General features: G+C 40.4%; 1 protein-coding gene across 1 annotated transcript in view; it reads right to left on the reverse strand.

The window, feature by feature from the left end:
- The window catches only part of adam12b (ADAM metallopeptidase domain 12b), a 73,873-nt gene that overhangs the window by 5,679 nt on the left and 43,807 nt on the right, over positions 1-24,387 (reverse strand). The window contains exons 12-21 of the mRNA XM_054600225.1: positions 15,227-15,404; positions 12,467-12,556; positions 11,013-11,208; positions 10,781-10,889; positions 10,090-10,288; positions 7,398-7,475; positions 5,764-5,872; positions 5,289-5,427; positions 4,649-4,757; positions 2,386-2,637 (exon numbers count right to left, since the gene is read on the reverse strand). Coding sequence (XP_054456200.1) covers positions 2,386-2,637; positions 4,649-4,757; positions 5,289-5,427; positions 5,764-5,872; positions 7,398-7,475; positions 10,090-10,288; positions 10,781-10,889; positions 11,013-11,208; positions 12,467-12,556; positions 15,227-15,404 — 1,459 coding nt within the window. The remainder of the gene's footprint in view (positions 1-2,385; positions 2,638-4,648; positions 4,758-5,288; positions 5,428-5,763; positions 5,873-7,397; positions 7,476-10,089; positions 10,289-10,780; positions 10,890-11,012; positions 11,209-12,466; positions 12,557-15,226; positions 15,405-24,387) is intronic.

Genomic DNA, 24,387 nt, shown 5'->3' on the forward strand with positions numbered 1-24,387 from the left:
CTTTATTCCCCTGGAAAAAAAAACCCTCAACATTAATGGGATTCAATTTGGACACAGAATAGCACAATCGTATTTTTTATAAATGAGACATATTGGCAGACAGCAGTAGGAGGTTGTGTCAAGTATTACAATGAGGTTGTAATACACTTTCTGTTGCAGGATTGATGTCCAGTCCGTCCTTGCTGGCCTGTTATTAAATCTCAACAGAACCATCTCCTCTGTTTTTGACCTACAGATGCCGTCTCTGCTCGCTCATTCTGTTCCATTACAGTGAAATGAGTTAATAGACATTAGCAGGTTGCAGGGTTTCATTGTTTTGGCAGGTGAGCAAATTCATAAAGCAAGCGGTGTCCTCTCAGCTAAAAGCATTTTTGGTTGGCACACGTTCATACCAATCAAGGTGGATATGTTTGATATGGGGGCCACAAAACCATCCAGAACTGGATATAATACCAGTTGTTTCTGCTGCTCAGTGGTAGAGGATCTACTCAGATCCTTTACTTATGTAAAAGTACCAATATAACGACATAAAAAATACTATATTACAGCTGATAATGCCGTCCTGACCGAATCTGACCTCTTTGGGCCTCAGTTATTCAAATGCAACCATCTTAAAAAAAGTTAAGAGGGAAACTACTTATTTGCTGCAACTGCTAACGATTCATTGGCACCTGAAATGTGACAAGACAAACACGTTGGCAACCACTGGTTTTATCTTCACAAAAGTATTGCATTACATAAGTTTATCATGTTTTGGTCTTAATGTAAAGCATTAATCTAAAATGTCACTAGTAACTCTAGCTGTAAATAAATGTAGGGGCCTAAAATGTAGCCTTCAATATTTGCCTCCAGAATATAGTGGCGTATAAAATATCATAAAATGGAAATACTTAAGTTAAGTACAAGTACCTGCAAATAGTGCTTAAGTATATTACCTCTTTATTACTTTCCACCACGGCTGCTGCTCACCTGAATGATTAAACTTGGAGGTAAGAGAATTGGATCTCTCCATGCCACCTTCTAAGTCCTTCATGCTTTTGATTTACATCAGGGATTATGTTACACTCTTTATCCAACAGAAAGTGTCCCATCACAAAGCCAACGTCTTCCTCTTTAGTTAAAGCAGCACGCGTCTGTCGATTTATCCGAGCACCCTGCTGCGGGTCCGACATCAAACGCAACTCTGGTAGCTGCGCTGGTACTGGATATCAGGGTTTGGATGCACCACCAAATCCACCAGACGGATGGATTTACTATCCCTGCTGCATCCAATACTGCTGGCTCAACAGAAAGCAGCGCCTTACTCAGGAGCTGGGTCACAGGGAGGGAGACGGATTGAATTTTGCTGTCGATATGTGGGAGAACAGGCCGACTGCAGTGTAGAAATGCAGTGAGTTCCCGTATCCTACGCTTTGCAACAACCTTTAACAAGGTGGCTAAGCAAGCTTTAGACCATTAACTGCAATTTGCATATATTTCACATTACTTTAGAACATTTTCTAAGAGTACCTTTTCAGAGTGATTTCCTTCCTTCCATTTCACCCCATTGGTCTCTGCAATTTCAGTATGAAATCTCATACTCTTCAGTATGAGACTTTAAAATATGCTTGACAAAGATCATCCATCCCAGTGAGCTTTTCTTATGTACTGTTAAGTATTACTGTCATGTTGTAATGCAGAGTGAGCAAGGACTGATTTTAAAACTCTCCATCTCTGTGTCCAAGAAAACTGACATCTGAGAGGTGAGTAAATCCACTGTATTTTTTTTACAACGCTGTTGTTGTTTATCTCATTGATATTGAAAGTTTATTCTTGAGCTTTGAAGAAGACGTTGACCAAACAATCTCACCTCAAGTTTTAAGCCACCATGGACGAGAAGTCCTTAAAGTGGTGAGCAAAATGTACATTTGAACATCTACAGTTCCATAATTACCGGGCAAACTTCATCAGCTGAAGAATATCATGTGATACAAGAAAAAGCGCAAGAAATAAGCTTCTGAGATTTGTTTTGTCCACATCATCGCCTGTGATTGCGATGCGTTTTTAGCAGCTGACTAAAATCTCAGATGTCAAGAGTGTCCTTTAACGCACCACCAAGGATTGATTACGACCCATTAAACTGAAATAAAATTGATGGTTGCCTGGAATATACTGTAGAATACCATTAGGAAACCTGTGGTATGGTTTAGAAAATGCTTAGAAGTAATCTCCAGTAAAATATACACAGTTTGAGCTATTTGAATGGGCTGTGCCATAAATGCATGGTCCATTAAAGCTGTGGTCTACATACAAATAAAGTCCCATTTATAAATATTAAAAGACAGTTTATGACAAAGTTAAAGCTACAAACATTGTAGAATTTATGAATTCTTGAGTCAAACAAACCTGGTCCACTCTGTACGATGACTGCTGGCGCGGCAGACTGAGAAAAGGTGTCACTCGAGGTGGTGAGAGAGACGTGTGGGCAGGCAGGACCTTGTGGTGGGCTGGGAGAGGAGGCAGAGGGGGCTGACTCACACTCAGAGACACCGGCATAGGATGGCTGATGTGTAAGGGCTGGTAGAAGGGCATTCTGCGGAGGCTGTGAGAGTGGAAGTTGTGTGGGGGGAGAAGAGGCTCCGCACTCATGAAAGACGGCTGAAAAGAGAGATGAGAGGAGTTATTTTCAGTAGTTCCAGCAGTTATGCATTAATTGGCAATGGCAACCGTACAAAAGCTTTTGTCATAGGTGTAACTAGTGAAGTTAACAATCTCTGTTGTATACAAGTGTCCCAGTAAGCCATGACACTGTGACAATGAGCTCATGTGAACAATACCAGGACACTGAAACTGAAGCAGCTATATGGAATTTAATCATTCAGTTTATTAGTAACACCAAAACTTTGTGAAAAAATAAAAAAAGGCCTATCACATCCATCTTTTTAAAAGCTCTTCTACCACATAGTATTGCACCCTTGAAAATGTAATATTGAGCAGTGCTGAAACAATTAGCAATGAATCATTTTATCCAAAAAATGTCAGATTTTTTTTCCAGGTTCTAAAACATGAGGAATTACTGCCTTTCTCTCTTGTACTTTATTGAAAATGTAATATGAATACTGGTTGCATAAAACAAGCAACAGTTTGAAATTCCTATGTAGGGTGGAATTGTATTGACGTGGGTCATGAATCAGCGTCAATGTGAATATCAATTTGATTTTATTATATCAATTTGATTTTATTATTTTTAATCAAGGCTGCTCGTTGACTGGTGTCCCATGATGCTGCTGCTTCCTCTGGTGCTCGGGTCTAGTTATCCTCTGGTCCATTCAGATTGTGTCCAACTGTTTTTTGGTCCCTTTTTTGGATCGGGTCTCTTTTTAAAAAAGTATGTGGGATGTCCTGTCCTGGTAGGTTTTTGACTTTTCACTTTTTTTCTAACAACTTATAGAATCCATTTTGAATATTAGATAAACCAAACAAATAATCAACACATTTATGGTCATGAAAACAATCCATAGTTACAGCCCTAGTCTGTGATCGTAGTGCAGGCCTAAAAAGTAAAACTCCACTCCAGTCATATTGCTCTCATTACTGTGAACAAGTTGATGTCAGAAACAGTCATAAAACTGTAGAAGAACAACTTATTAGATATGACGTTCTGGAATTGTAAAAGCCAAAGTCTGACCGCATGTCCTGACCAGCTGTTACTTCTCCTCTCCAGAACAAACGAATAATGCCTAAAATGGCCAGAAAGGATTTGGCTGTTGGACAACACACACACACACACACACACACACACACACACACACACACACACACACACACACACACACACACACACACACACACACACACACACACACACACACACACACACACACACACAATGCAGATGTGCTCAAAGAGAGATGTGGAGTGACATCTGGACATCAGTGTGTGGCTGAAGCGGTCAACATAATAAGAACAGACAGGCTGTTATACTATAGTTTTTTCTGCTGGACAGAATACTAATCAACATGAACTGGATGAACCTCTAAACTGAACTATGATTAAATTATAACTTTTATACAGAGTTGCTGCAGGACAGAGAAAACACACATCCCATCCACATGCACACACTAATGAATATAAATGCCTTAGTTTTGTCACACACGTTTAAATGAAAGCTAATCTTCCGATGTGCACATCATTTCCAACAAATAAATCAAAACCTGCTTTCTGGCCCCGTCTGACTCAATCAACTCTGCTCCCTACTCATTAAAAAATCTTTATCACACAAAACACATTGAAGGGGCTCAAATAACAACATCCGGAGTCTCATTTAAATTGGAGCGGTCTCTCAATTACAGGTTCTGTGCCTCCCGTCAACAAAAGCACCATAATTAATATTTCTCAGAGAAGATATATATGAAGAGTGAGGCTGAATCAATTATCCGAAATCTTGTTTTGTCAACAAGCCTTGAAGCATGACAACTCTAAACCAGAGCTTGGAGGTCGGTGAAGGGATCTAATAGAGTGTGATTACAAAATCTAAATCTAATCAAATGGGCCCTGACAGAAATGAGCAAACAAACAAGCAATTCAATGAGTATAGATATGAAGATAAAGTAAATGGCGATACACATTGATTACTGCAGTAACAGATATTTTGTAGGGAGTGACTCACCTTATAAATGTTGGCTACAGAGGGTTTGGGTGGAGGCTTGCGCTTCGGGGTCGGCCTGTACATGGACTGAGTCCTGGTGGGGCTGGTTGGCCTGTTAGCCTCCACAGCTCTATAAGAACAACAGAAGAACTTGTGTTTAACATATTTAATATTTTTATATATATATATTTTATTCCCAGCTTTGATCCATGCTTATTGAGTCACAAACTGTTAATGTGATAAAAACTAAAATTCTAATCACAACTTTAACTGTTTATGATAAATAAGTATTTTTGTGTTTCTCAAAGCTGATTATAATTAAAATTACAGGCTTGCATTTTGACCAAGTGCAATTTTTGTACAAAAAGATAACAAGCATTCAATTTATTTGCCGAATGTAAACCCGCCGAGGGGATAAAATTGATAAAAACTTTTTATAAAGTGACAACATAGCAGCAAAACTTTAAGGTGTTGCTTCCAGGAAAACAATTACAAATCAGTGACCTACAGCACTAAAATAATGTTACAATTTAACTCTAAAACAAGACAGCAGGAACAAAAACTGAACATGAAGTTTTAATCCAATAATCCGAATTTCTATACAGCCTCTCCACATGTGACTGAGCCACAATCATTGTTTGTTAGTGAAGAGATAGGTCACCTGAGTTTCTCCAAGGTGCTCTTCTTATTGTTGAAGAGGAGGCGCAGCAGAGTCTTCCTCCTCAGAAAGAGGACGATGATGGTCACCAGGAGGCTGACCAGGGTAACCAGGATTGCCACAGTAATGACCACACTGTCGGCTGATGCCATATATGACAACACGCACATTAATACACACACACGCACATCTACAGCACAGAATGAAGGGACATAATGCAAACACTGTTACAGCTAGGACACAGTCGGCAGCACAGTTTGTGATTCACATTTCTCTCTTCTTCACTCCAAGGACTAAAATTAATTTTCTTTCAAAGCTACAGACTGTAAACAGTGCAAGGTATTGCTGGGTCGAAGGGGACTGGTGTTATTATAGGAAAGTCACACTCCAGTCCAAACCACACATCAATCTAGTATCGAACTAGGCAAGAAAGTGATGTCTAGATGAGTGAGGACAGAAATGAGTTTGTCCACATTACCTGCCACTCTCATTGGCCCGCTGTCGATGCTACCACCGAAGCCCGCATCCTCGCAGAACGGCGGGGCCCTGTGAGCCTCACAGTGGCAGTTCTTCTTGTTGTTGCACACCTGTAAACAAGATAGTTTGCTGAATATTACATGTTATATTGATACTCATTTTCTCCTGCATAAAATAGTATTGAAACGCATTTGTATTCCTACCAGATAAACCTCCAGATATTAAAGATGTATGGGTGTATGCACCAATAACAAGATGGAAACTGAATTGGTTTATTTTTCATAAACAAACCACTATCATCCAGTTAGTCTAAGTGACTTCCAGTATAAGAGGACACTGGCTCTGCATGTGTGTGTACGGAGAGTCATAATAGATAAAACATGTGCATTGGAGAGTCCAACCCGTAATGCCTCGGGTTTCCAGTGCAGAGGTTCGATCCAGGAGGATTTCCCTGGTGAGGTAACGCAATCCAGCTGTCAGTTGGAGGGAGGATGGAGGATGGAGGTGGAGGAGGATGGCGGTGCAGAGGGAGTTGTGCAGCTGTGGGGGATTTACATTTAGCACAGACGTGCAGTCAAGTGCCTTCCCTGCCTCCTGGACATGGACACTCCTTCGCACCGGGTGACGGGGTTAAGAGGCACTTGGGGGGCTCAGAGGGAGGTATGATTTTGCACGCGTGTGTGTGAAGGGAAATGTGGCGACAGCGTAGCAAATACAATCTCTTAATTTTGTAACTAGGAAACATTATCTGACTAAACATTCAGGACACACTAAATGTGAAATCAGCATAGTCACCTAATTCTTTAAAATCCTCTTGAACTAAAGATGCACAAAAAAAACCAAACGTACAGAGACAGTTATATCAACTCTATGCGTATTTGTAAAAGTCATTTTTTTATGTCTGAGGAAATCTAAATATATTTTAAATGTTAATAAGATGGAACTGCAATCAGTCTCTATACGTTTCTCTATACTTCAAGTCTCTTGCAAAGTATTTTCTATGGACTGATTTGGGTGAAATGTGTTTGGCCATTTGCAGGGAAATAAGTTTGAAAGAAGAATCATAGGTTTGGTTTCTCCTTGTATACAAGCTCTGCAAAGTAAATTCAGGATAAAGATCAGAGTTGACTGTGAGTGTTTTATCCTGAAGAATAAGCAACAAAATAAATAAAACATAAATATACCCCTGTTGAATTATTGATTAGAAATACCAAAGTTAGAAAGGTGATCATTTTCTTGGCAAGAAGTGTTACTTTTATGCTGAACTACCAATTGTGGTTTCTCCCTGCAGTGCTGCACTGTATAATCTCTCAGTGTCTAGCCAGAAGATGATGAACAACAGCTTAAGTGGACTGTAAATGATGCTGCTAAGTGGGATTGATTTAACCTCAGTGGGACAATGAAGATTGATTGTACAAAATCTGCCATAACTCTCGGTCTGTGATGTAAATACACTGTTGCTCTGCTATTGTGTGCAATTATCGGGCAGTAAAAGAGTCTTCATTTTGTTCAGTCGGTCAAACTGTGGCTAAATAGATAAACACAGAGTCCCCCAAGAGGTGTTGCACTGCTTCACAGGCTACAGTGTATTTTTCAACACAGAAAAGATTAAGCTTGTAGATACTTTGCACTCACCCCACGTCCATTGCACTTCCCGGAGCATTCATGCACACCAAAGACACTGACATTCTGGCACTGGCGATTCAGGCACACCTTTAAAAGGGGAAAGCATCATTAGGAATTTATAAGAGGTGTAGGATTTGAGAGCCAATAAAGATGAACAGAATAACGAGCATAAGTGTGAACTGTTGGATCATATCTTTCTTGTATTTTCACAGGTTAAGTAGCAGGTGCGGGAGTGAAGCCTGCTGCAGGGCCTCTAATCATATGGGAGAGTTAGATGCTATATGTATAAACAAAATCAAGCAAGATGCCCCCCCCCATTCCTTGTCCGTGCCTTTTATACAGAACAGCGAGGCAGAATAACAGTCAAGCCTTGAACAAGCTGTGTTAAAGGGGCTTTAGAACCACAACTTACTGCTCAAGTGACGCTATTCTAGCAGTGAATAGAAACATTTATCCCGTGTTTATTAATCCTATGATTGGTTCTTCTGATCTGCCTTTATAGAGACAACCGATCAAAATATTTATAATCAATATCGGCCGATAACGATGGGTGTGCAACCGATCGGAGCATCCTTGAAATGCATCTGGAATGGAATTAACATGGAAAATGGAATATAATTGCCAATGCTACATATCAATTTTAAGATTGATACAAAGTTTTGTGAAGTTCACATCTTAATAAAACTATTTTGACTGATTAATGTCATCAGTTTAACAGTTAAAATAAATATATATAAAAAGCTGATCCACCTTAAGTGAACCTTCAGTCACACTCTCTTTCTCTCTCTCTCTCTCTCTTGACCGAACACTTGGTAACGTTACACCGGGTTGCAGTACACAGGCAGAAACCCTGACAGATTATACCAGGCAGACACACTGCTGACAACCACGGAGCTAAACCAGTTGATACGTTGGAGACTTACTGGGAAAACTGGTTGCATGTTTCCATGACAAGCAGCATCGTGGGGACTCAGTCGCCTGTTTTGCGCGTTCACTGCAGCTGGCTGTAAATAATGTGATTTAACCTGTTTGGCACTTCAATCACAGCACACCTGCATGCAAAGCACTAATCTAGTCGTTTAACGGTCAATGATTGGTTAACGAGGGACAACTACCGGTCTGAAGAAAATCGTAAAAAAATAGCATCCCTAGACTGAAGTGATGTTTGATGGACATAGAGAACGACCCTCAGGTAGCCGCAGCACAGGTATCACAAGCCTTAATGCAGTTTATAAGGTGAAGATGCAAAAGGCACAATATGTTGTGAATCCCCTAGAACAAACAGAAACATAAAACTGGCAAAAGCTAGCTGTCTCTTTTATGTAGAAAATAAGGCCTGTATTAGGCAAAAGCAGTTTTGAGCTTTTCATCTTCCTCTAATTGCCAGTTGTGTGGGCCAAGCCAACTTAATGCCCTGATGAGCACGGGAAACAGAAAGCCTTTTTGAGAAGAACAAAGGTTCATGACAAAAAAAAAAAAAACCCACCAACAGGCCAGCAACGTTTCTCGATAATGTGTGGAGCTCAGTCACATTTTGCAGCGACAACAGCCAGGGGACAGCCTAACTTGGCAAACAGCCATTTTGCACACAAGCTCAAAGGCTTTTTAGCTCCAAGGGCAAGTCGCTTCAGGCAACCGACAAAGCGTATGAGGGCTCGTATGACTGTGAGACACCACAGTTTGGTTCCATAGTCTGAAGCTGAACAAGTCTGACAGCACATTGTATGAAACTAGTTATTATTCCAGCATAACCCAGCCCTCACACATTCAGCCTTTCACAAGCTAAACCCACAGCTGCTAGAGGTTTGGCTATTCATCCAGTGGTGAGAATTACTGAGGAGACACAATGGGTAACTGTAAAGGAACAAGTGTAGTCTGGTCAGGTCAGGGCCCCTGTGTTACAGGAAATGGTGAGAAAGGACAATGTTTCGTAACCGGATTTTTTTTAAATGTCCATCAGGGGAGAAATAGAAGGGCTGGTGTGTGAAAGACTCCTCAGGCACTGTTTTAACTCCAACTGCATTGCTGTTTATGCCCCTGAACAACAGTTCACCTGGTACCATAAGGAGAGTATCAAGGCCAGTGAACACTGCATGACTAAAGTTTAGCACAGGGAACCCAACTTCCAAGGTCTATACAGAAAAAAAACATGTTTATCTTTTTAGTTATTGACATAAAGCAGCAGAGGAAGTTATTATCATTGCCCATATCAGCCTCATACCATGAACCCTCAAGACCACTTTGCCATTAATGCAGGACTGACAACAGATCATGTAACCTCATATGGAGAGACAATTATGGAAGTGCTCCAGGCCAAAGCTCTTTTTCTGCCTCTTTGTTGGCAGAAAGGGGCCTTGATGTCACTGGTCTGGCCAGAGAGGTTATGAGGGCAGCATATAGAATGAGAAAATGTGGTTATAGGGCAATACACAACAACCTAACATCTACTTCCTAAGCTACAGAAAGAGATTGCACATTAATGTAGTGAACAATTAGAAAATAACAGGGATGATCTCTGGATGGCAGAGGCTTTTAGTAAGTTTTTAGTCTACATAAAACTTGGTCACATGTGATTTAGTATTGCTTTATAAACACCTATACATAGGTGAGTCTTGAGCAGTGTCTGTGCTGCTTAGCAAGAATTAAATACAACCTCTTTAAAATGTCTCTTGACAAATGTAATATTATACTGATCACTCACCATGCCGTCTCCACACCTTGTACCAGCCAGAACCAGTCCAGGATCAGGCATGTCATCGCCCAGATAAACGTGCGTTCCCCGACATAGAATCCTCCCTCCTTCTTGTAGTGGGATGTTGGTTTCAATGGAAACAGCATTTGTTCCGATTACTGGCCGGTTGGCTCCTCCCTGGCACTGGATTTTACCACACTTTGCATCCCTGCATTAAAACACACACAAAGGGAAACACACATGCGTGCACACCTACATTAAAAGATGCAATATTAAACGCTTAATCAATAGAGCTTCAAACATAAAGGCCTGTCAATCACAGACAAAGATAAGTTAGTGAACAGACTGATTAAAGACCGCTGAAGAGAGATATAGTGCTTCAGTCCTCCGGTTATTAAAGCAATTACATCAGTTAACAAAGAGCTTGATTACAGAATTCACCCAAAGGGAGAAGGTCTTTAGAACAATTAGCCTACAAGAATAGCGTGAAATGATTCATGAACACTTTCCTAGACCGTAATTAGCTGCTATCCTCCTCAAATTACATTTTTCACCCATGTAAACTTTTGTTTGAAGATCACATGTCAGATTTCCACAACGTAATGAAGATTGCTAATGACACCACTTAAGCTAATCAGTTGTGTTTTGCACAGTAATTTCTCTGTACCTCTGCTACATCAGTGGAGCTGCAGAGACTTACCTCGCATCACATTTGGCAAAGGAGCCTTTGGAGTCTTTCCCACAATTCCCATAAGGATCCCCTGCAGAGTTGACTCTCTCGAAGCATATCCCAGGGGCAGGTTTGGCTCCTGTACGTAAAAAAAAAAACATGCAAAAATACAAAATATAACCACCAAAATGAAGTGAAAAATTTCCCTTCTAAAAGTGAAGATGATGTACACAGTCCGTCTTATTAGCAGCCATTGATTTACCTGGTCCCCACAGGGTGATGCATTGTTGCTCATGAGTCTGGCAGATGCCGTTGTAGCAGTAGCCTTCGACGCTGTGGCAGGCGTGCCCGTCATGCAGATAAACGTTCGCTGGGCAGTGAGGGTTGGCACCAGTACAAAACTCTGGCAGGTCACAGGAGTTACTGGACTCTCGACACAGGGTGCCGGCCAGTTTCAGCTGTGAAAGCACACACAGTACAGTACAGTAAGCTCTTTAAGACCCAGAATCTGCAACACGGCTGACTTTGTCTATTTGTTAAAGTGAATATTTTAGGTTGGATGTTGCTGTTATGCCTTTATTCAAACATTAGAGGACTGTTACAAACAAAGCAGCAATGCTTGTGTGATATTTGTTATGGCATCTCATTGATCTTTCTTTGTGTTATGTAATATCCACTACTGCTCTACTAAATATAGATATTGTTTGGTGTTCACTTCCCACAGAAGTACCTCCACTTCAGAACTATTCGGTCATTATTGACAGTTCTCCAAAAAGAATGCATGTTAAGATAAATGTATAAAAATAAAGCGTTCAATTAAATGGAAAAAAAAATTTTGTAGGTAAATACACATTTTTAATTCCTTGTTTTGAACATATTGGTTTCCCCTGAATTAATAAATAATCAGATCGATTTACATTTTTTATAGCTCTCTTCTGAAGCATAACATTGTGTTGGTTTTGTATGTGTTTCCCCAAAACTCCACACAGTAGATAGAGTATGATTCAGAATATCTTTAGTTTCATATAATACTGCAATGGTTTTAGACAATTGTGTTTTTTACATTATTTATGTGTGGTTTCCAACATAACTGATGATCAATTATTACACCCAGAAATAGTTTTTCATACAATCTTTCTATTTCAACATAATTTATCATAATTTTTAATTGATTATTAATTTGCAAACATGCTTTTGTATTAAGTACAGGGAAGTTGCCTTAAAATGGAAATATGTGCAGTCTGTGCAGACTTCATGCAACTGAGTCCTCTTCAACAACGTCTCCTTTTCAAAGAGAGAACACACATCTCAGATAATTAGTATAAAGATATTCCTGTCGAAGCTAAACCCATTAATAACTTTCTGCTCTACAACTTGAAAACTTGCCCAGAATTGGAATCTTACTTTTGAGGTAAAATTTACAAACTTGGAATGAACCGACCTGCTGTATTAAATTATAGATGAGGGCACACTATTATGAGTCTCTTAATAACCTACCACAGTTTCAGAAAGTCTTGGGTCTTGCACTTTTGCAATGAAAAATTTTCATCTCTGCAGAATAAAGCTTTGTGTAATATTCACAGGACCAGAGAAAATACAATTTCAGAACTTTATTCGGCTATAAAAAATGGCACAAGGGCTTTAAAATGGGACACAATAGTCCATAGTGGAAGTAGAATGATTGAGAAAACCTCAGGCCTGCATGAAAAGTCTCACCCTGCAGTCCTCACAGCACTGTCCATGTGCGCACACGGCGTCTCCCTTGAGGGTGCATGTGGTGGCATTGCAGCATGGGTTCATACATTCCTGGAATAAGGGAAAGAAAACAAAATAGTTAACAACATGTGGACCTGATTATCGCGCAGGAGTTTCTCTCCCAGCTGGTTCCCTGTCAGGTCGAGACTTCCAGGTCAAAAGGAGTGAACTTCCTGTCCGGGGATTCCCCGCCTACTCTTCTCTGACCTGGCGACCTTTGAATGAATACATTTGAACTAAAGCTCATATGTTCTGGATTTGGGAATTCTGGAGACCCTTAGACTTAAAGAGGAGCGTGTTTAATGATGACTCATGTGGAGTTAAAAAGTGGGAGCAGTGAAACGGAGGAAAACATAGAAATTGCGTGTAGCATCTGGAAGGGTGAGTGTTAAGATCTTCAACTCTGATTTGATGTAGATAGTGGAAAAATGTGGCGGAGTTGACTATTAGGGTATCACGGACAAGAGCAGGAGTGGGATTTGAAAGCCCTTAAGAGGCAGAGATTGTAGTCACTTCAACACAATGACAAGATCAGATGGCTGCTGGCAGAAACCGGAAAGTAGAGAGAGGATACACAAGGATGAGTGGAAAAGGTCGGTAATGCTGTAAAAGACTTCAGGGAGGGTGTTACAATGTTTATCTTTTATTAGATGCCAAAAACACATCAGCTTTGTTGTCCTGGTAGAGTCACACATGGACACTAACACGCAGAACACAACTCTCACTATCATTCATCATGTGTCAACGTGGCTGTTTTCGCTTGCTGGGCTCTAAGGTAATGACAAGATGTGTTGAGGGCTGGGAACTTGGAGGCAACTGGCTTGGAGGACGTCTAATTTTCAGTTGATGTGTGGTTTTTATGAGTCTGGCTGTTTACCACTTGGCCCTGAGGTAAGCCTGTTGTTTAAAGAGGAGAGAAAAGGTTGCTTTCATCTGCTGGTCTAAGTGGGCCGGCAGATAAAACAAGCAGGCCCTCTGAGGTCACAGCGTGGAGGTTATGGAGGGGCAAGCCGGCAGAGATGGAGTTGGCAAATGTAAATCATACATTTGGTTCGTTGGTGGTCAAACGCATTGACTCCACTAAAACACTGTCTAGAGTTGCCTGTAAATATAAAATAATCAAACACATTGTTGAGTCAGTTTTAAGAGTTAGTTCACCCCAATTACAGAAACTTTTTTTTCTTTTTCCAGAAACAAAGCTCTGGTTGATGCTGTTTAAGGATCTGGTTCTCGGTAAGCAAAATAAACCCGATTCAAACTGCGCTATGACATTTACTGGGCAAGCAGAAGCCTGGCTGTTCAAACCAGAAGCCCTTATCTCAGTGCCGGTCAGCAAGCCATTCTGCTCCTCTGCTGCTTTCCATAGAGCTAATCTCTCTGTCTCTCTGTCTGCTTGTGTGTTTCTGTGTGTCTGCTTGTCTGTCTTAGCATGGATTCAGATTTGAGAAGCAGATAATCAATTTGGTCAATATGAATATGTGTCAGATGTATCAGTCAACATCAGTCAACATTTTAAAAAATGTTGTTCAAAAAAGTCGTTATTCAAGCAAATATGACAAACATTCCTTGGTTCCAGCTTCTCAAAAAGAATGAGAGGATTCGGTTTTTTCCCTCTGTCTCATATCATCATAAATTGAATTATATATTTAGAGGCTTTAAATGTTGGTCGGACAAACAAGCATTTATTTCTCTATGTTTTCATTATTTTCCATTAGCCTCAAGAGAATTTGAGTACAGATATTTGCATTATCAAATTCCAACCCAGCTGCCCTGTGTGCGATCTGCTTCCCACATGGGATTCTCACTTCACTTTACCAAGGTGCCCAACACTGTGTGTGAGCCAGAATCAAAGGATGTGTGGGCGGATACATGCATCAGAGCGTGCCCAGTTCTTTGGGTGGAAAAGCCAAAGAAAGCTTATTTCAGCCTCAACCAGAGTACATTTTTTGTTTGTTTCCTTTGTCACACAGTTGGACAGTGGTTTGATTAATGGGCCTTCAACAAGGGCGTGACATCAGCTAGGCAGCCTGTCAAAGCACTGCTCAGCACATGTCGGAGACTGAGAGAAGGTGTGATGTAAATAAAACACTTATAATGGAGGCCTCGGGTGATTTGCTGAGCTTTCAGGATTTTTTTTTTTGCACAGCAGGTTTTGATGCCTCTTAGCCGAAAACCAAACGTCAATGTCAACGGAAAGTTTGATTTGAAGTTTGTTGGGGCCTCTGAGGGGGCTGTTGAGACTTTCAGTGGTTCTGGATGATTACTTACAGGACAGTTAATGTTTACTTTGCACAATAGACTTTGTAAGGGGAGTATTAAGTTAAAAAAGTGTATGGTTATACTTTTTTCTTGATTCCTTTCTTCTTTAAATTTGAGTATTAATATATTGATTGGAAAGGGCAGTTTACTGTAGGTAGAAATAAGAATCTTAAGAAACATCAGGCCTGGTGTTTGGACATTTTTGGGAAAAGACCACCCATCGAATTACTCTGAATCTCATTTACTACACATCACTGAATCTGATTCACCAAAGACTTGACATTGATTTTCTGAACTGCTTTTGTGTTTTAACTTTTGTTTATCGAGAGAAAAACATTTTGGCTTTGCTACACACTGTTTCACATGGTTACACAGAGCTGCCCAGTACAACCACAGAGTAGTTGGAGACCGATCCACTCCACTGAAGCAAGTCAAGATGAGGGCCTCTGGTGTCCATCTTACCTCTGGCTCCCCGCAGTCACACTCTTCCCCCTCCTCCACATAGCCGTTGCCGCACTTCTGTCCGCCGTAGAGCACCTTGACCTCAGGCATGTTGTCCAGACACATGCCCACGCCTTTCTCCAGACTGGCAGCAAGGTCCTTCTTACTGCATGTACTAAACACCGTTGGGAATGGATACCTACAAGAAGAATGGAGGAGCAAGGCTGAGTGAAATGAAAGAATTACGAGACATGAAAAAATTTCATGACATGCCAAAATCCTGGACTGTGTGTACTTTTACTGTTCAGAAACTGAATAGATCTCAAGAAAAGTGGACTCAATCAGTGAGCTTAGCCTGAAAACGGACAAGGCTTTCAGCGGAACCTTTGTTCAATTTCCTCATTCAAGAGGCCTTTTCACACAAATGTAATGGTCTGCTGACATTGTGCTGCATGAGCTCCAGGTCAAGAGTTTTTCAATCCCCACTCAATACATAAATGGCCTTCATAAGTCTAGAGAAGCATTTTCCATGGCAGCTACATTTCCAAGCGGCATATCCTGGCACAACCGAGACAATTTTAAGCAACTGACTGGAGGGAAGAGTGTGAGTCGGGGTATGTTGGATGTGGAGGACTTGTGTGTCCAAGCACATGTGTGTACGTGAAACCTTGATAGACCGTAAACCACATCATTTCTAACACATTCATTTCACTCCCTGGTATCGTTTACCTGAAGGGCTGACTAATGTCTAATTTGGTGAGGAAATAAAATTGGATTTTGTATTGAAAACGAGAAAATGTTATGACTTTAAAGATGAAACTGAGTGATATTCCTGTAACAGCTGTGAAGCCTGGGGGAATGGTCCTCCTGCTAGAGTGAGCTTCTACGAGTCTAGGATAAAGGAGCAGAAATAAATAAGGAGAGAGAGAGAATACGCTGTGGCGTAGTGGAGAGCAAGGTAGTTCTCCATTCAGAGGGTCGGTGGTTCGATACCCGGCTTCGGCAGTCGATGTGTCCTTGGGCAAGACACTTAACCCCAAGTTGCTCCCGAAGGCTTGCCATCGGTGTGGACTGGATGATGAATGTTAGTTAGAGTCTGATGGTGGCACCTTGCATGGTAGCCTGTCATCAGTGTGTGAATGGGTGAATGATATGTAATATACTACTGATTGTAAGTCGCTTTGGATAAAAGTAATGTAATGTAATTAAAAAAAAGTACAAAATGGCAAAAAAATGCTAAAATTGACTAAAAATAGACACTAATCAACCACAAAGAGACAGAAAGGGAGGAACTAAATCATGACTGCTAAACCAAAGCAAATACAAAGTGAAGTAATACAACCACAAAGAGAAGAAAAATGTCTTCAAAGCCTTCATTTGCAGTTGTCTTGGGTCTTTCTCAGTCTGTCATATTAGTCATATTAGAATTTGTTTATTTGGCATTCATTTCTCACACTGAATGAACAATGTAACTTTTAAAGCAAAGCCACAATTTGCTTCCTTCATTCAAACGTTTCTAAACCCGCCGCTGGGCTTAACCTCCTCTAAGGCCTGTGTCCTGTTTCGGCCTCTCTAAACATAAAGGCAGTATTACACAAAAGTCCCAGGACATACAGAACTACAACACAGTGTACTATTGGAACATAACCAACCCCTCGACCTTGTGCTTCATGCCAGCTAACAAACAAAAGCAGTCTCACAAAAGATCTGACACGGAAAAGCAGGCTTTAGCTCACGCAGTCACAACGGGACATGGCCTAGCTTCAAAAAGGAGGACGTGGAGGACACGGGGGTGGCATGGAGCAATGGCTATCAGAGAAGATTGGCAGACATGGCACAGAGTCAGGCAGCTGGAATCGGGTACTGGTAAAGCTTGATCTCAGACGGAAACATGTTATGCACGTACTTATGCAGCAACAGACTGACTGGGGTCTTCAAACGGAACAAGGCGTGGAGACAAGGCGTGGAGACATTACACAGAATATGTTGGTGTTGGACAAAGATGCTGCTGCAACTGCATGGTTATTTAACTGCTGTTAGTTGACTTTAGTGAAGCTGACAGTAGTGACTGGAAATAACAATGGAAGCATTCAATGGGAAAGACGTCTGATTTTTTGTGTCCAAGAGACCACAGATTTCCGGAGCACATGGACCACAGAAAAACATCCTCTTCTAACGGCCGACCTTGGGTGAAACCGCCTCGTCCACAACACTCAGACGGTCCACCTTTGAGTGTCGGCTGCTTTCATCTCTCATCGACCAAACGCCAATATAGTACCTGTTTCTGTCTGTCCCCTTCTGCTTCCAAGATTCCCTTGTAAAGAGTCTTTTTTTAACCACCGTAACACACAGAAATGCTAGCGCTGCCATTTGCGTGGAAAATCCAAGGAAAAACAAACTATGCAGATCAAACTACCAAGTCCATTGGACATAGCTTTGGCTGTCACTGATAATTAAACACAGGCATGCTTTGAGATCTGCATGAGGGGCTGGAATGTCTATGAGGGGTAACCTTAGTCTGTTCTCAATAAACCGGCATTAATGGTAAAAGTTGGGACTTCTTCACTGAGAAAAATCAGGTTTCTTTGGACCAAATTAGACCCACATGGAAAGCATTACCAAGATCCAATGGATGTGTGTCTGTTAAAAACAACATTGATTCATTGGTATGTTTACGCCTTTGCTCTGGGTTAACTCCCTTTTGCAGCCCATTAAAGGACTTATCTTCTAATACACCTTGAGCATAAACCAATAACACCCTTTATCTTCAGGCTTAACCTGTCCGAGCATGTGTTCACGATCACAAATATATTGTACAGCTCTCTTTTATGTTTCATGATGTAGAACAAGAGCTAAATATGCTAGTAAATGCCAGAGTTGAGTGAAGCTGACTCACAAAAATGAAAAAGTATGGCAATATTACTGATTGGACTTTGAATGAGTGAAATTACATTTTTACACCAATTAAACATGGCTCTCTACAAGTGAGCCATTAAGATGTACTTTGTCATTTATATGCTTGACTATTTATAGCAAGGGGAACCACAAAGAGCCATGGCGGGAGCCAAGTCATCATTCTAATTGAAATCTAAATTAACTGAAGCCCAATGTGACCAGTGACTCTGTATGAATATAGCTTTGATTAATCAGCTGCACCGCTAATTTGCTGTTGACTTCCCTCCAGGTAACAGGTGCCCACTTCATCCTGGTCAAAGATGCAGTGTCAGCCTCACGAGGTGTCCAGGGATGCTGCAAGTATATCATGCTTCTAAGTCACTGACTGCCTGTTTCAGTTCTTTATGACAATGAGCAGATACATGAAAAGAGCTGACTGTCCAGACATTGATGAGCACAAATGCTTTCCGACTGTTTTCTTTTTTGTTTTTTTCCCGAGTGTCTGGGGCTTTCAGGGGGAGGACGGAAATTACTTTATATGAACAGGAAAAGACAACATTAAATTACTGTTCACTTGGTTTGTAATGTAGACGCTGACTATGGAAGAATGGAGAATGTTTAAGTGCAATGAGTAATGCAACAGGACATTGGCTTGTTGGTGAACTGCAATATATCATAAAACTGTCAAATCTACTCTAGCCTTGGCATAAAATTCTGTCGTTATATAGGACCCCATCACTCATAGTAAAATTAGATTGGAAAACATAGTTATCAGGGCCTTTAATATTTGTTGTATGCCTGCAGTTTCTTTGTGTACCTTCAGCGAGATCACAGCTAGATTGAAATGCTGAATTTAATGGCAATATATCAGTCGAAAGTAATTAAAAGACTAAACGACAACAACCACGTTCAACTGCACACCACTAGGATAAGGAGTCACAGTTTTCAATAAACCTAGAGAATGACACACCATAAATCAACATCAGATCTCAGTCTGCAATAAACGAAGGTGTGTATTATCACAGCTGAGACCACACGGCTGCTCTACTGTTCAGGAAATTAGCAGAGCAACGAGTGTAGGTTTCCCTAGATAATATTAGCATAACGCCCTGCACCCTCTCCAGGTGTAGTTTGCTGGGGTGGAACTAATTTGCCTATGCACAAAAGTCCTGATCAGTCAGCTCCTTTCTGTCTGTTGCTAATGTTTGAAAGGCAGATATGTCATTCACGCTGTGAATGAACACACTGTTAACAAGCATAATCTCATCAATGTCTTACAGCCTTATACATCAGTGATACCATCAGAGGAAAATGTCTGGTGCTATCTCACCAACAAGCTATAAACTCGGTTAGTGTAGCTGACAAATCACAGAAACAGAAGGAAACCTCCAACGTTATCTGCTCTGCTTTTTACCCGCCATATCTATAAGGAATATTGAAGAAGATTTCCATTTATGGGTCAGTTAAATAGTGAAAAAAAAAAAACACTGGCAGGAATGAGTGTTCCAGTGTGATCGTGTCCACACATGATAAACAAAACAAGTACATACTTATACTGTAGTTATACAGCCTATACATTCATAATGATGACTGGAGTCTTTCATTATCATATAATGGACAGTAAATATACTTTGGACAACTCTGAATGGGATGTTTAAGAAAGCAGGCCTGTATACAGGAATCCACTCAAAATGAATTGAATAAGTTCAACATAACAATGCACAAGAAAGAGAAAAAACTCACAGCCTTTGAACACACCATTTGTTCATGTTAGCACAAAGTGAGCTAGTCTGCAATCAAAGCTGATAACAATTTATTTATAGCCACATATAAAAATGCAGAGCAGGTTCCTTTCTTCCACTTAACAGTATCTCTATAGACCCAATGATGAAGACCTGTTTTCACATCACCGTGTCAACATCAAAATCAGAACAACAACATATAGATATCCTACATTTTTGGGGGTCAAGATTCAGTCACACTGAATCCTTCATTTCCAATAATGCAACTCAATAGCATCTTTCTGAGACACTCCCTGCCTCCAGAATGACCACACCTTGCAAACACTACACCTCCAGTTCGTCATGCAGGCTTTCTGTTACAAAAAAAATGTGCCCACGCCCTTACACTGTACTGAGATGCAGAGATAAAGTGTCCTGTTGACCAGGCAGCTTTCACAGGATCTGAAGCCATATGAGCAGCGCAGATGATTCCTGTCAGTTTGATTATCTCAGCACGTGAGGCCAGTGGTTTCAGACGAGGAGGAAACAGTAAGCGCATTGGTCACATGAGGGCTATGAAAGGCTTTTCTATTTGTAGGCTCTCTGACAAACATCAGGCTGTCTCTTCTGCTCTCTAAGCGGCTCTACAGACTGACATGCATTTAGTCCGAGCTAAGCAGGAGAGACATGTCTGACCTTTAGGTAAATGTTAGGCTGCAACACTGGCAGGAGCCTTTGGTGATTAAATATTAGGAAGGAAAGCAAAACACACGCTAAATTTACTGCAACGTTTACACACCAGCAAGCATACTAGTTTCTCCTCCTTCTCCTCAGCAGAATATCCTCAGATAATGACATTTTGTACCTTCTCACCTCTGGTGCAATCCGTCATTTCGACAAGAAAATAACAAGACTTGCAAGTCATTTCATACTCTGTTGACAAAAAAAAAAAATCCCCGTCTTGGCCTCAAAGTCCAGCCACAGATCCCTGCTGGGCTTCACTTTTCTTCCCAGTAACAAATACAGACACGGGAAAGTACTATTGAGCTCTCTGCCCACGATCATATGATGCAACTCTTAGCTCAAACTTCTAAAAGAAATCCCTACTTCAAAATGTCCAACTCTGTTCCTCGCATCTGTCCCTCAAGTTTCCACTCATTGTTATGAAGTCTCTCGTGGCCAGACATCATGGCTCGTACGCCTGTCATGGATGTCCATGTGTACCCAAACAATTCCTTCATTGTCATCCCGCTCCTGTTTGTCTCTCAATCTCACCTCTATCTCTCTTTGTGTTTCTCTTCCTGCTCTACCACTGAGGGAGATAAAAGACAAATAAAACCACCGCTTCCTCGCTCCGCCTGTCTATCCAGGCATAAAGCACCTCTCTGCGGATCTCTCTCTGTGCACCCTGGCCCTGATTGCAGCTGGCAGCGTCACTGATAATCACGTCATTTAGATGCAGCCTGTCCTCTCCTCCATTAGCAAGTCAAAGCTGGGAATATTCCAAACACACAGTCGAAGGAGCTACACCCCTTTACAACAATGTGTTTAACATTCTGAAGGCATCTCTGCTGAGGATCAATGGAAGATGCTAATATATATATATATATATATATATATATATATATATATATATATAAATAAAAATAAAAATAAAAATACTAGATGTGTGATGGGGGAAATGAGTTCTAGATTGGTTTGCAAAATTATTGGTTTTGTAAACAGGAAACTGTGAATTTGGGCCGGTCGAGCTTCAACTTGGGTAAAGTCATAGTTTTCATCTTTTAAGAAATTTTACCATTACAAACTTTGAATGATGTCATCTAGACAACAACATTCTCTGGACAACACAGGTGATATCTTACCCTTAATATCAAACGTAATAACAAAGGGAGGAGATGTGAGATTTATGAGTTTAAAGCAGTATCAATTGATTTTTTTGGGCTATTTGGAAGCCAACCAAAACGGTAAAGTTATGAACTGTAGAGCGAAAAAATTAGTGGAAAGACACAAAAATGATCTATGGATTCACTGTCCAACATTTTGCTGAAGGACTACAGTTTAAAGTGAAATGGCTGGTTAACACTGGCACATTAACAGTTAAATGTTATGAAATGAAATGCTGAGGAGAACTGCTTTATTAGTTAGCAGTTAGGTGATAAATCGTCATTTTTTTCACTATGAGCAACAGCTTTCACATTGCACAGTTAGTGCAATAAACGGCTCACTCAGAATCTTGTTACTATATCACCTTCCGAGTGTGTGTGTTCATCTCACCTCAGTAAATTTTATTGCAGCAACGAGGATTCAGTTCCATATAGTTGGTGACAACTGAAAGCTGCTTGACATCCTCCCGGATCCATATTCTTCATATATGTTTACATTCTAGGTATAATTCTGTCATTTTGTTTGTCTATGTTGTAATTTAATTATGTTGGTTATTGTGTTGGTTAATCTATTGCCCGTTTGTCCTTTCAGGGAGAAGAATCTCTCCTCAGTACAGCTTCCAGAAGTTTCTTCCATTTCCCCCATTAAAAGGGATTTTTTGGGGGGATTTTTTCTTTATCCAAAGCCATTTGTCTTGACTAAGATTGTTTGCCTGATCAACACCATCAAAAATCAGTAAGCTCCATTAATCACCTTCACTTAGTACAAACATACACACTGCAGTGAGCAATGGTCAATGCAGTTAGAATATTGATAATTAAATATGGAAATATTGATACTTGGAATCTGAGAAAATTGCCAGGTGAAATGTCAGCGTGTACCGCAGTGTATGGATTTATCTCATTTATTATGGAGTAGCGAGTTTTAGCGAGTGAAAGGTCACTAATGACCTCTCTTAACTATTTATGTGTCTGATCTCATAATTATATAGGAGACAGTGCTGAAAGAAGTGACTGTGCTTCATAAATCTATTCTGCTGTAAAGAAGTCAAAAACAACGTGACCCATTTTAAAAAATATCTGTTTAGATCATGTAGTCATTTTTCTAAACGCTCTGCATGACATCATTTAGATATCTTTGGCCGGTGATGAGCTAAAGCAAAGTTCTTCATGTCAGTATGCAGAGTGCATATGTTAATACTACACTGCATAAATACAGTGCTGTAATGTCTCTGAAAAAAACCTTTTATAACATGAGTACAGGGGGATGAGCTCACAATTGCCAGCGGCTTCAAAAAAACAAGCACATTTTCTGACAGTCCCTCCCCTCCCTCTGTTCTACTTGTATTGTAAAAGGTCATTCAAGTTTTTCTGGGACAATTCTGGTACAAAGAAAGTTACATTATTCATGTGTTTTTATGTTCCGGATTTTCTGTCATTACTGAAGGATGAACTCACAAGCTACCTGTGGTTTTCTTTCAATGTGTCTCTCTGCTGATTTATGAAGATGGTGAAAGTCTACTTTTAATGTCAGTGTTTGATGACTATTGCCACAAATAGTGGCAGTTATATCCACAGGGACCTTTCACTGATGTCATGTATCTGCTCAGTGCTCTAAACCTCAGAGGATCCTTGTTAATGTAACACAAAATAGAATGCAAACAACTATATTTACCCGTTTTCATTTCTATACATTGAGTTGTCATCTGTTTGTCCACCATAACTGTTTCCTCTCTTTTTTAACATTGTCTTTAATCCACATATATCAGCCCATAGTTATTTAAAATGCATAACATACATGGATCTAGCTATAGTTCATTCTTCATAAATACTCTTGGCTCAGCCACATAGGACAAATCGTCCATTATCCCCATTAACATGCATGATTTAACACCACTGAGATCATTAATGTGTGAGACGGATGTAAGCTAGGATTGAGGTTGGTTTGTGTGTGTGGTGGGTGGGTCTGTGTGAGCAGTTTCTTTGATTTGTATTTTGAAAACCCAATCATATATTTGAATAACAACAGCAACCGTGTCTATCAGCCTTTAGTCTTTGTCTCTTCCATACAGTGCTGTGGAATCTGTCCTGGCCACATTCATCTGTGGCTTGCAGGATCCATCATCAGTCAAACCAGACTGGCACCGGACCAGACTTGAAATCTGGTATTGTGCTCTGGGTTCGCCTTATCTGCTTGCTGTTTACTAACAGTCACAGAGTCCATCACTTGCAGAAGCAGTGTTATCTCAGCATCCCAGGCAACACGAGCAGAATGCTAGAGCAGCTGCTTTAATCTCAGGCCAAACTCTGTGTGTCTGGGTTTGAGCCTCCACTCGTACAACGACAGAGCATCATGCACAGAGGAAAATGATCCAACCTGTGGAGCTGTCTTTTTTTTGACTATTCAGATGAAAGAGAAGTCCTAATTAATTAAGAAAAGTTACACTGACATACATTTTAATTTCTTAGCTGTGTGAAACAAAGTTTTTAAAGGGTAATTGTTAAACGGCTCGAAATCACTGCGTTCACAACAGAGACAAACAGCCAAAAAGTCCTCATTCTAACATATCTTTGAGCTAATGTTTTTAAATTATAAATAAAATCAATTTGAAAACATATATAGTGGTATAATACTGATACAACAACAACTAACATATAGTAAATATTGGAATGACAGTGT

This window comes from Anoplopoma fimbria, chromosome 6 (assembly GCF_027596085.1).
Source record: "Anoplopoma fimbria isolate UVic2021 breed Golden Eagle Sablefish chromosome 6, Afim_UVic_2022, whole genome shotgun sequence".
Lineage (NCBI taxonomy): Eukaryota > Metazoa > Chordata > Actinopteri > Perciformes > Anoplopomatidae > Anoplopoma > Anoplopoma fimbria.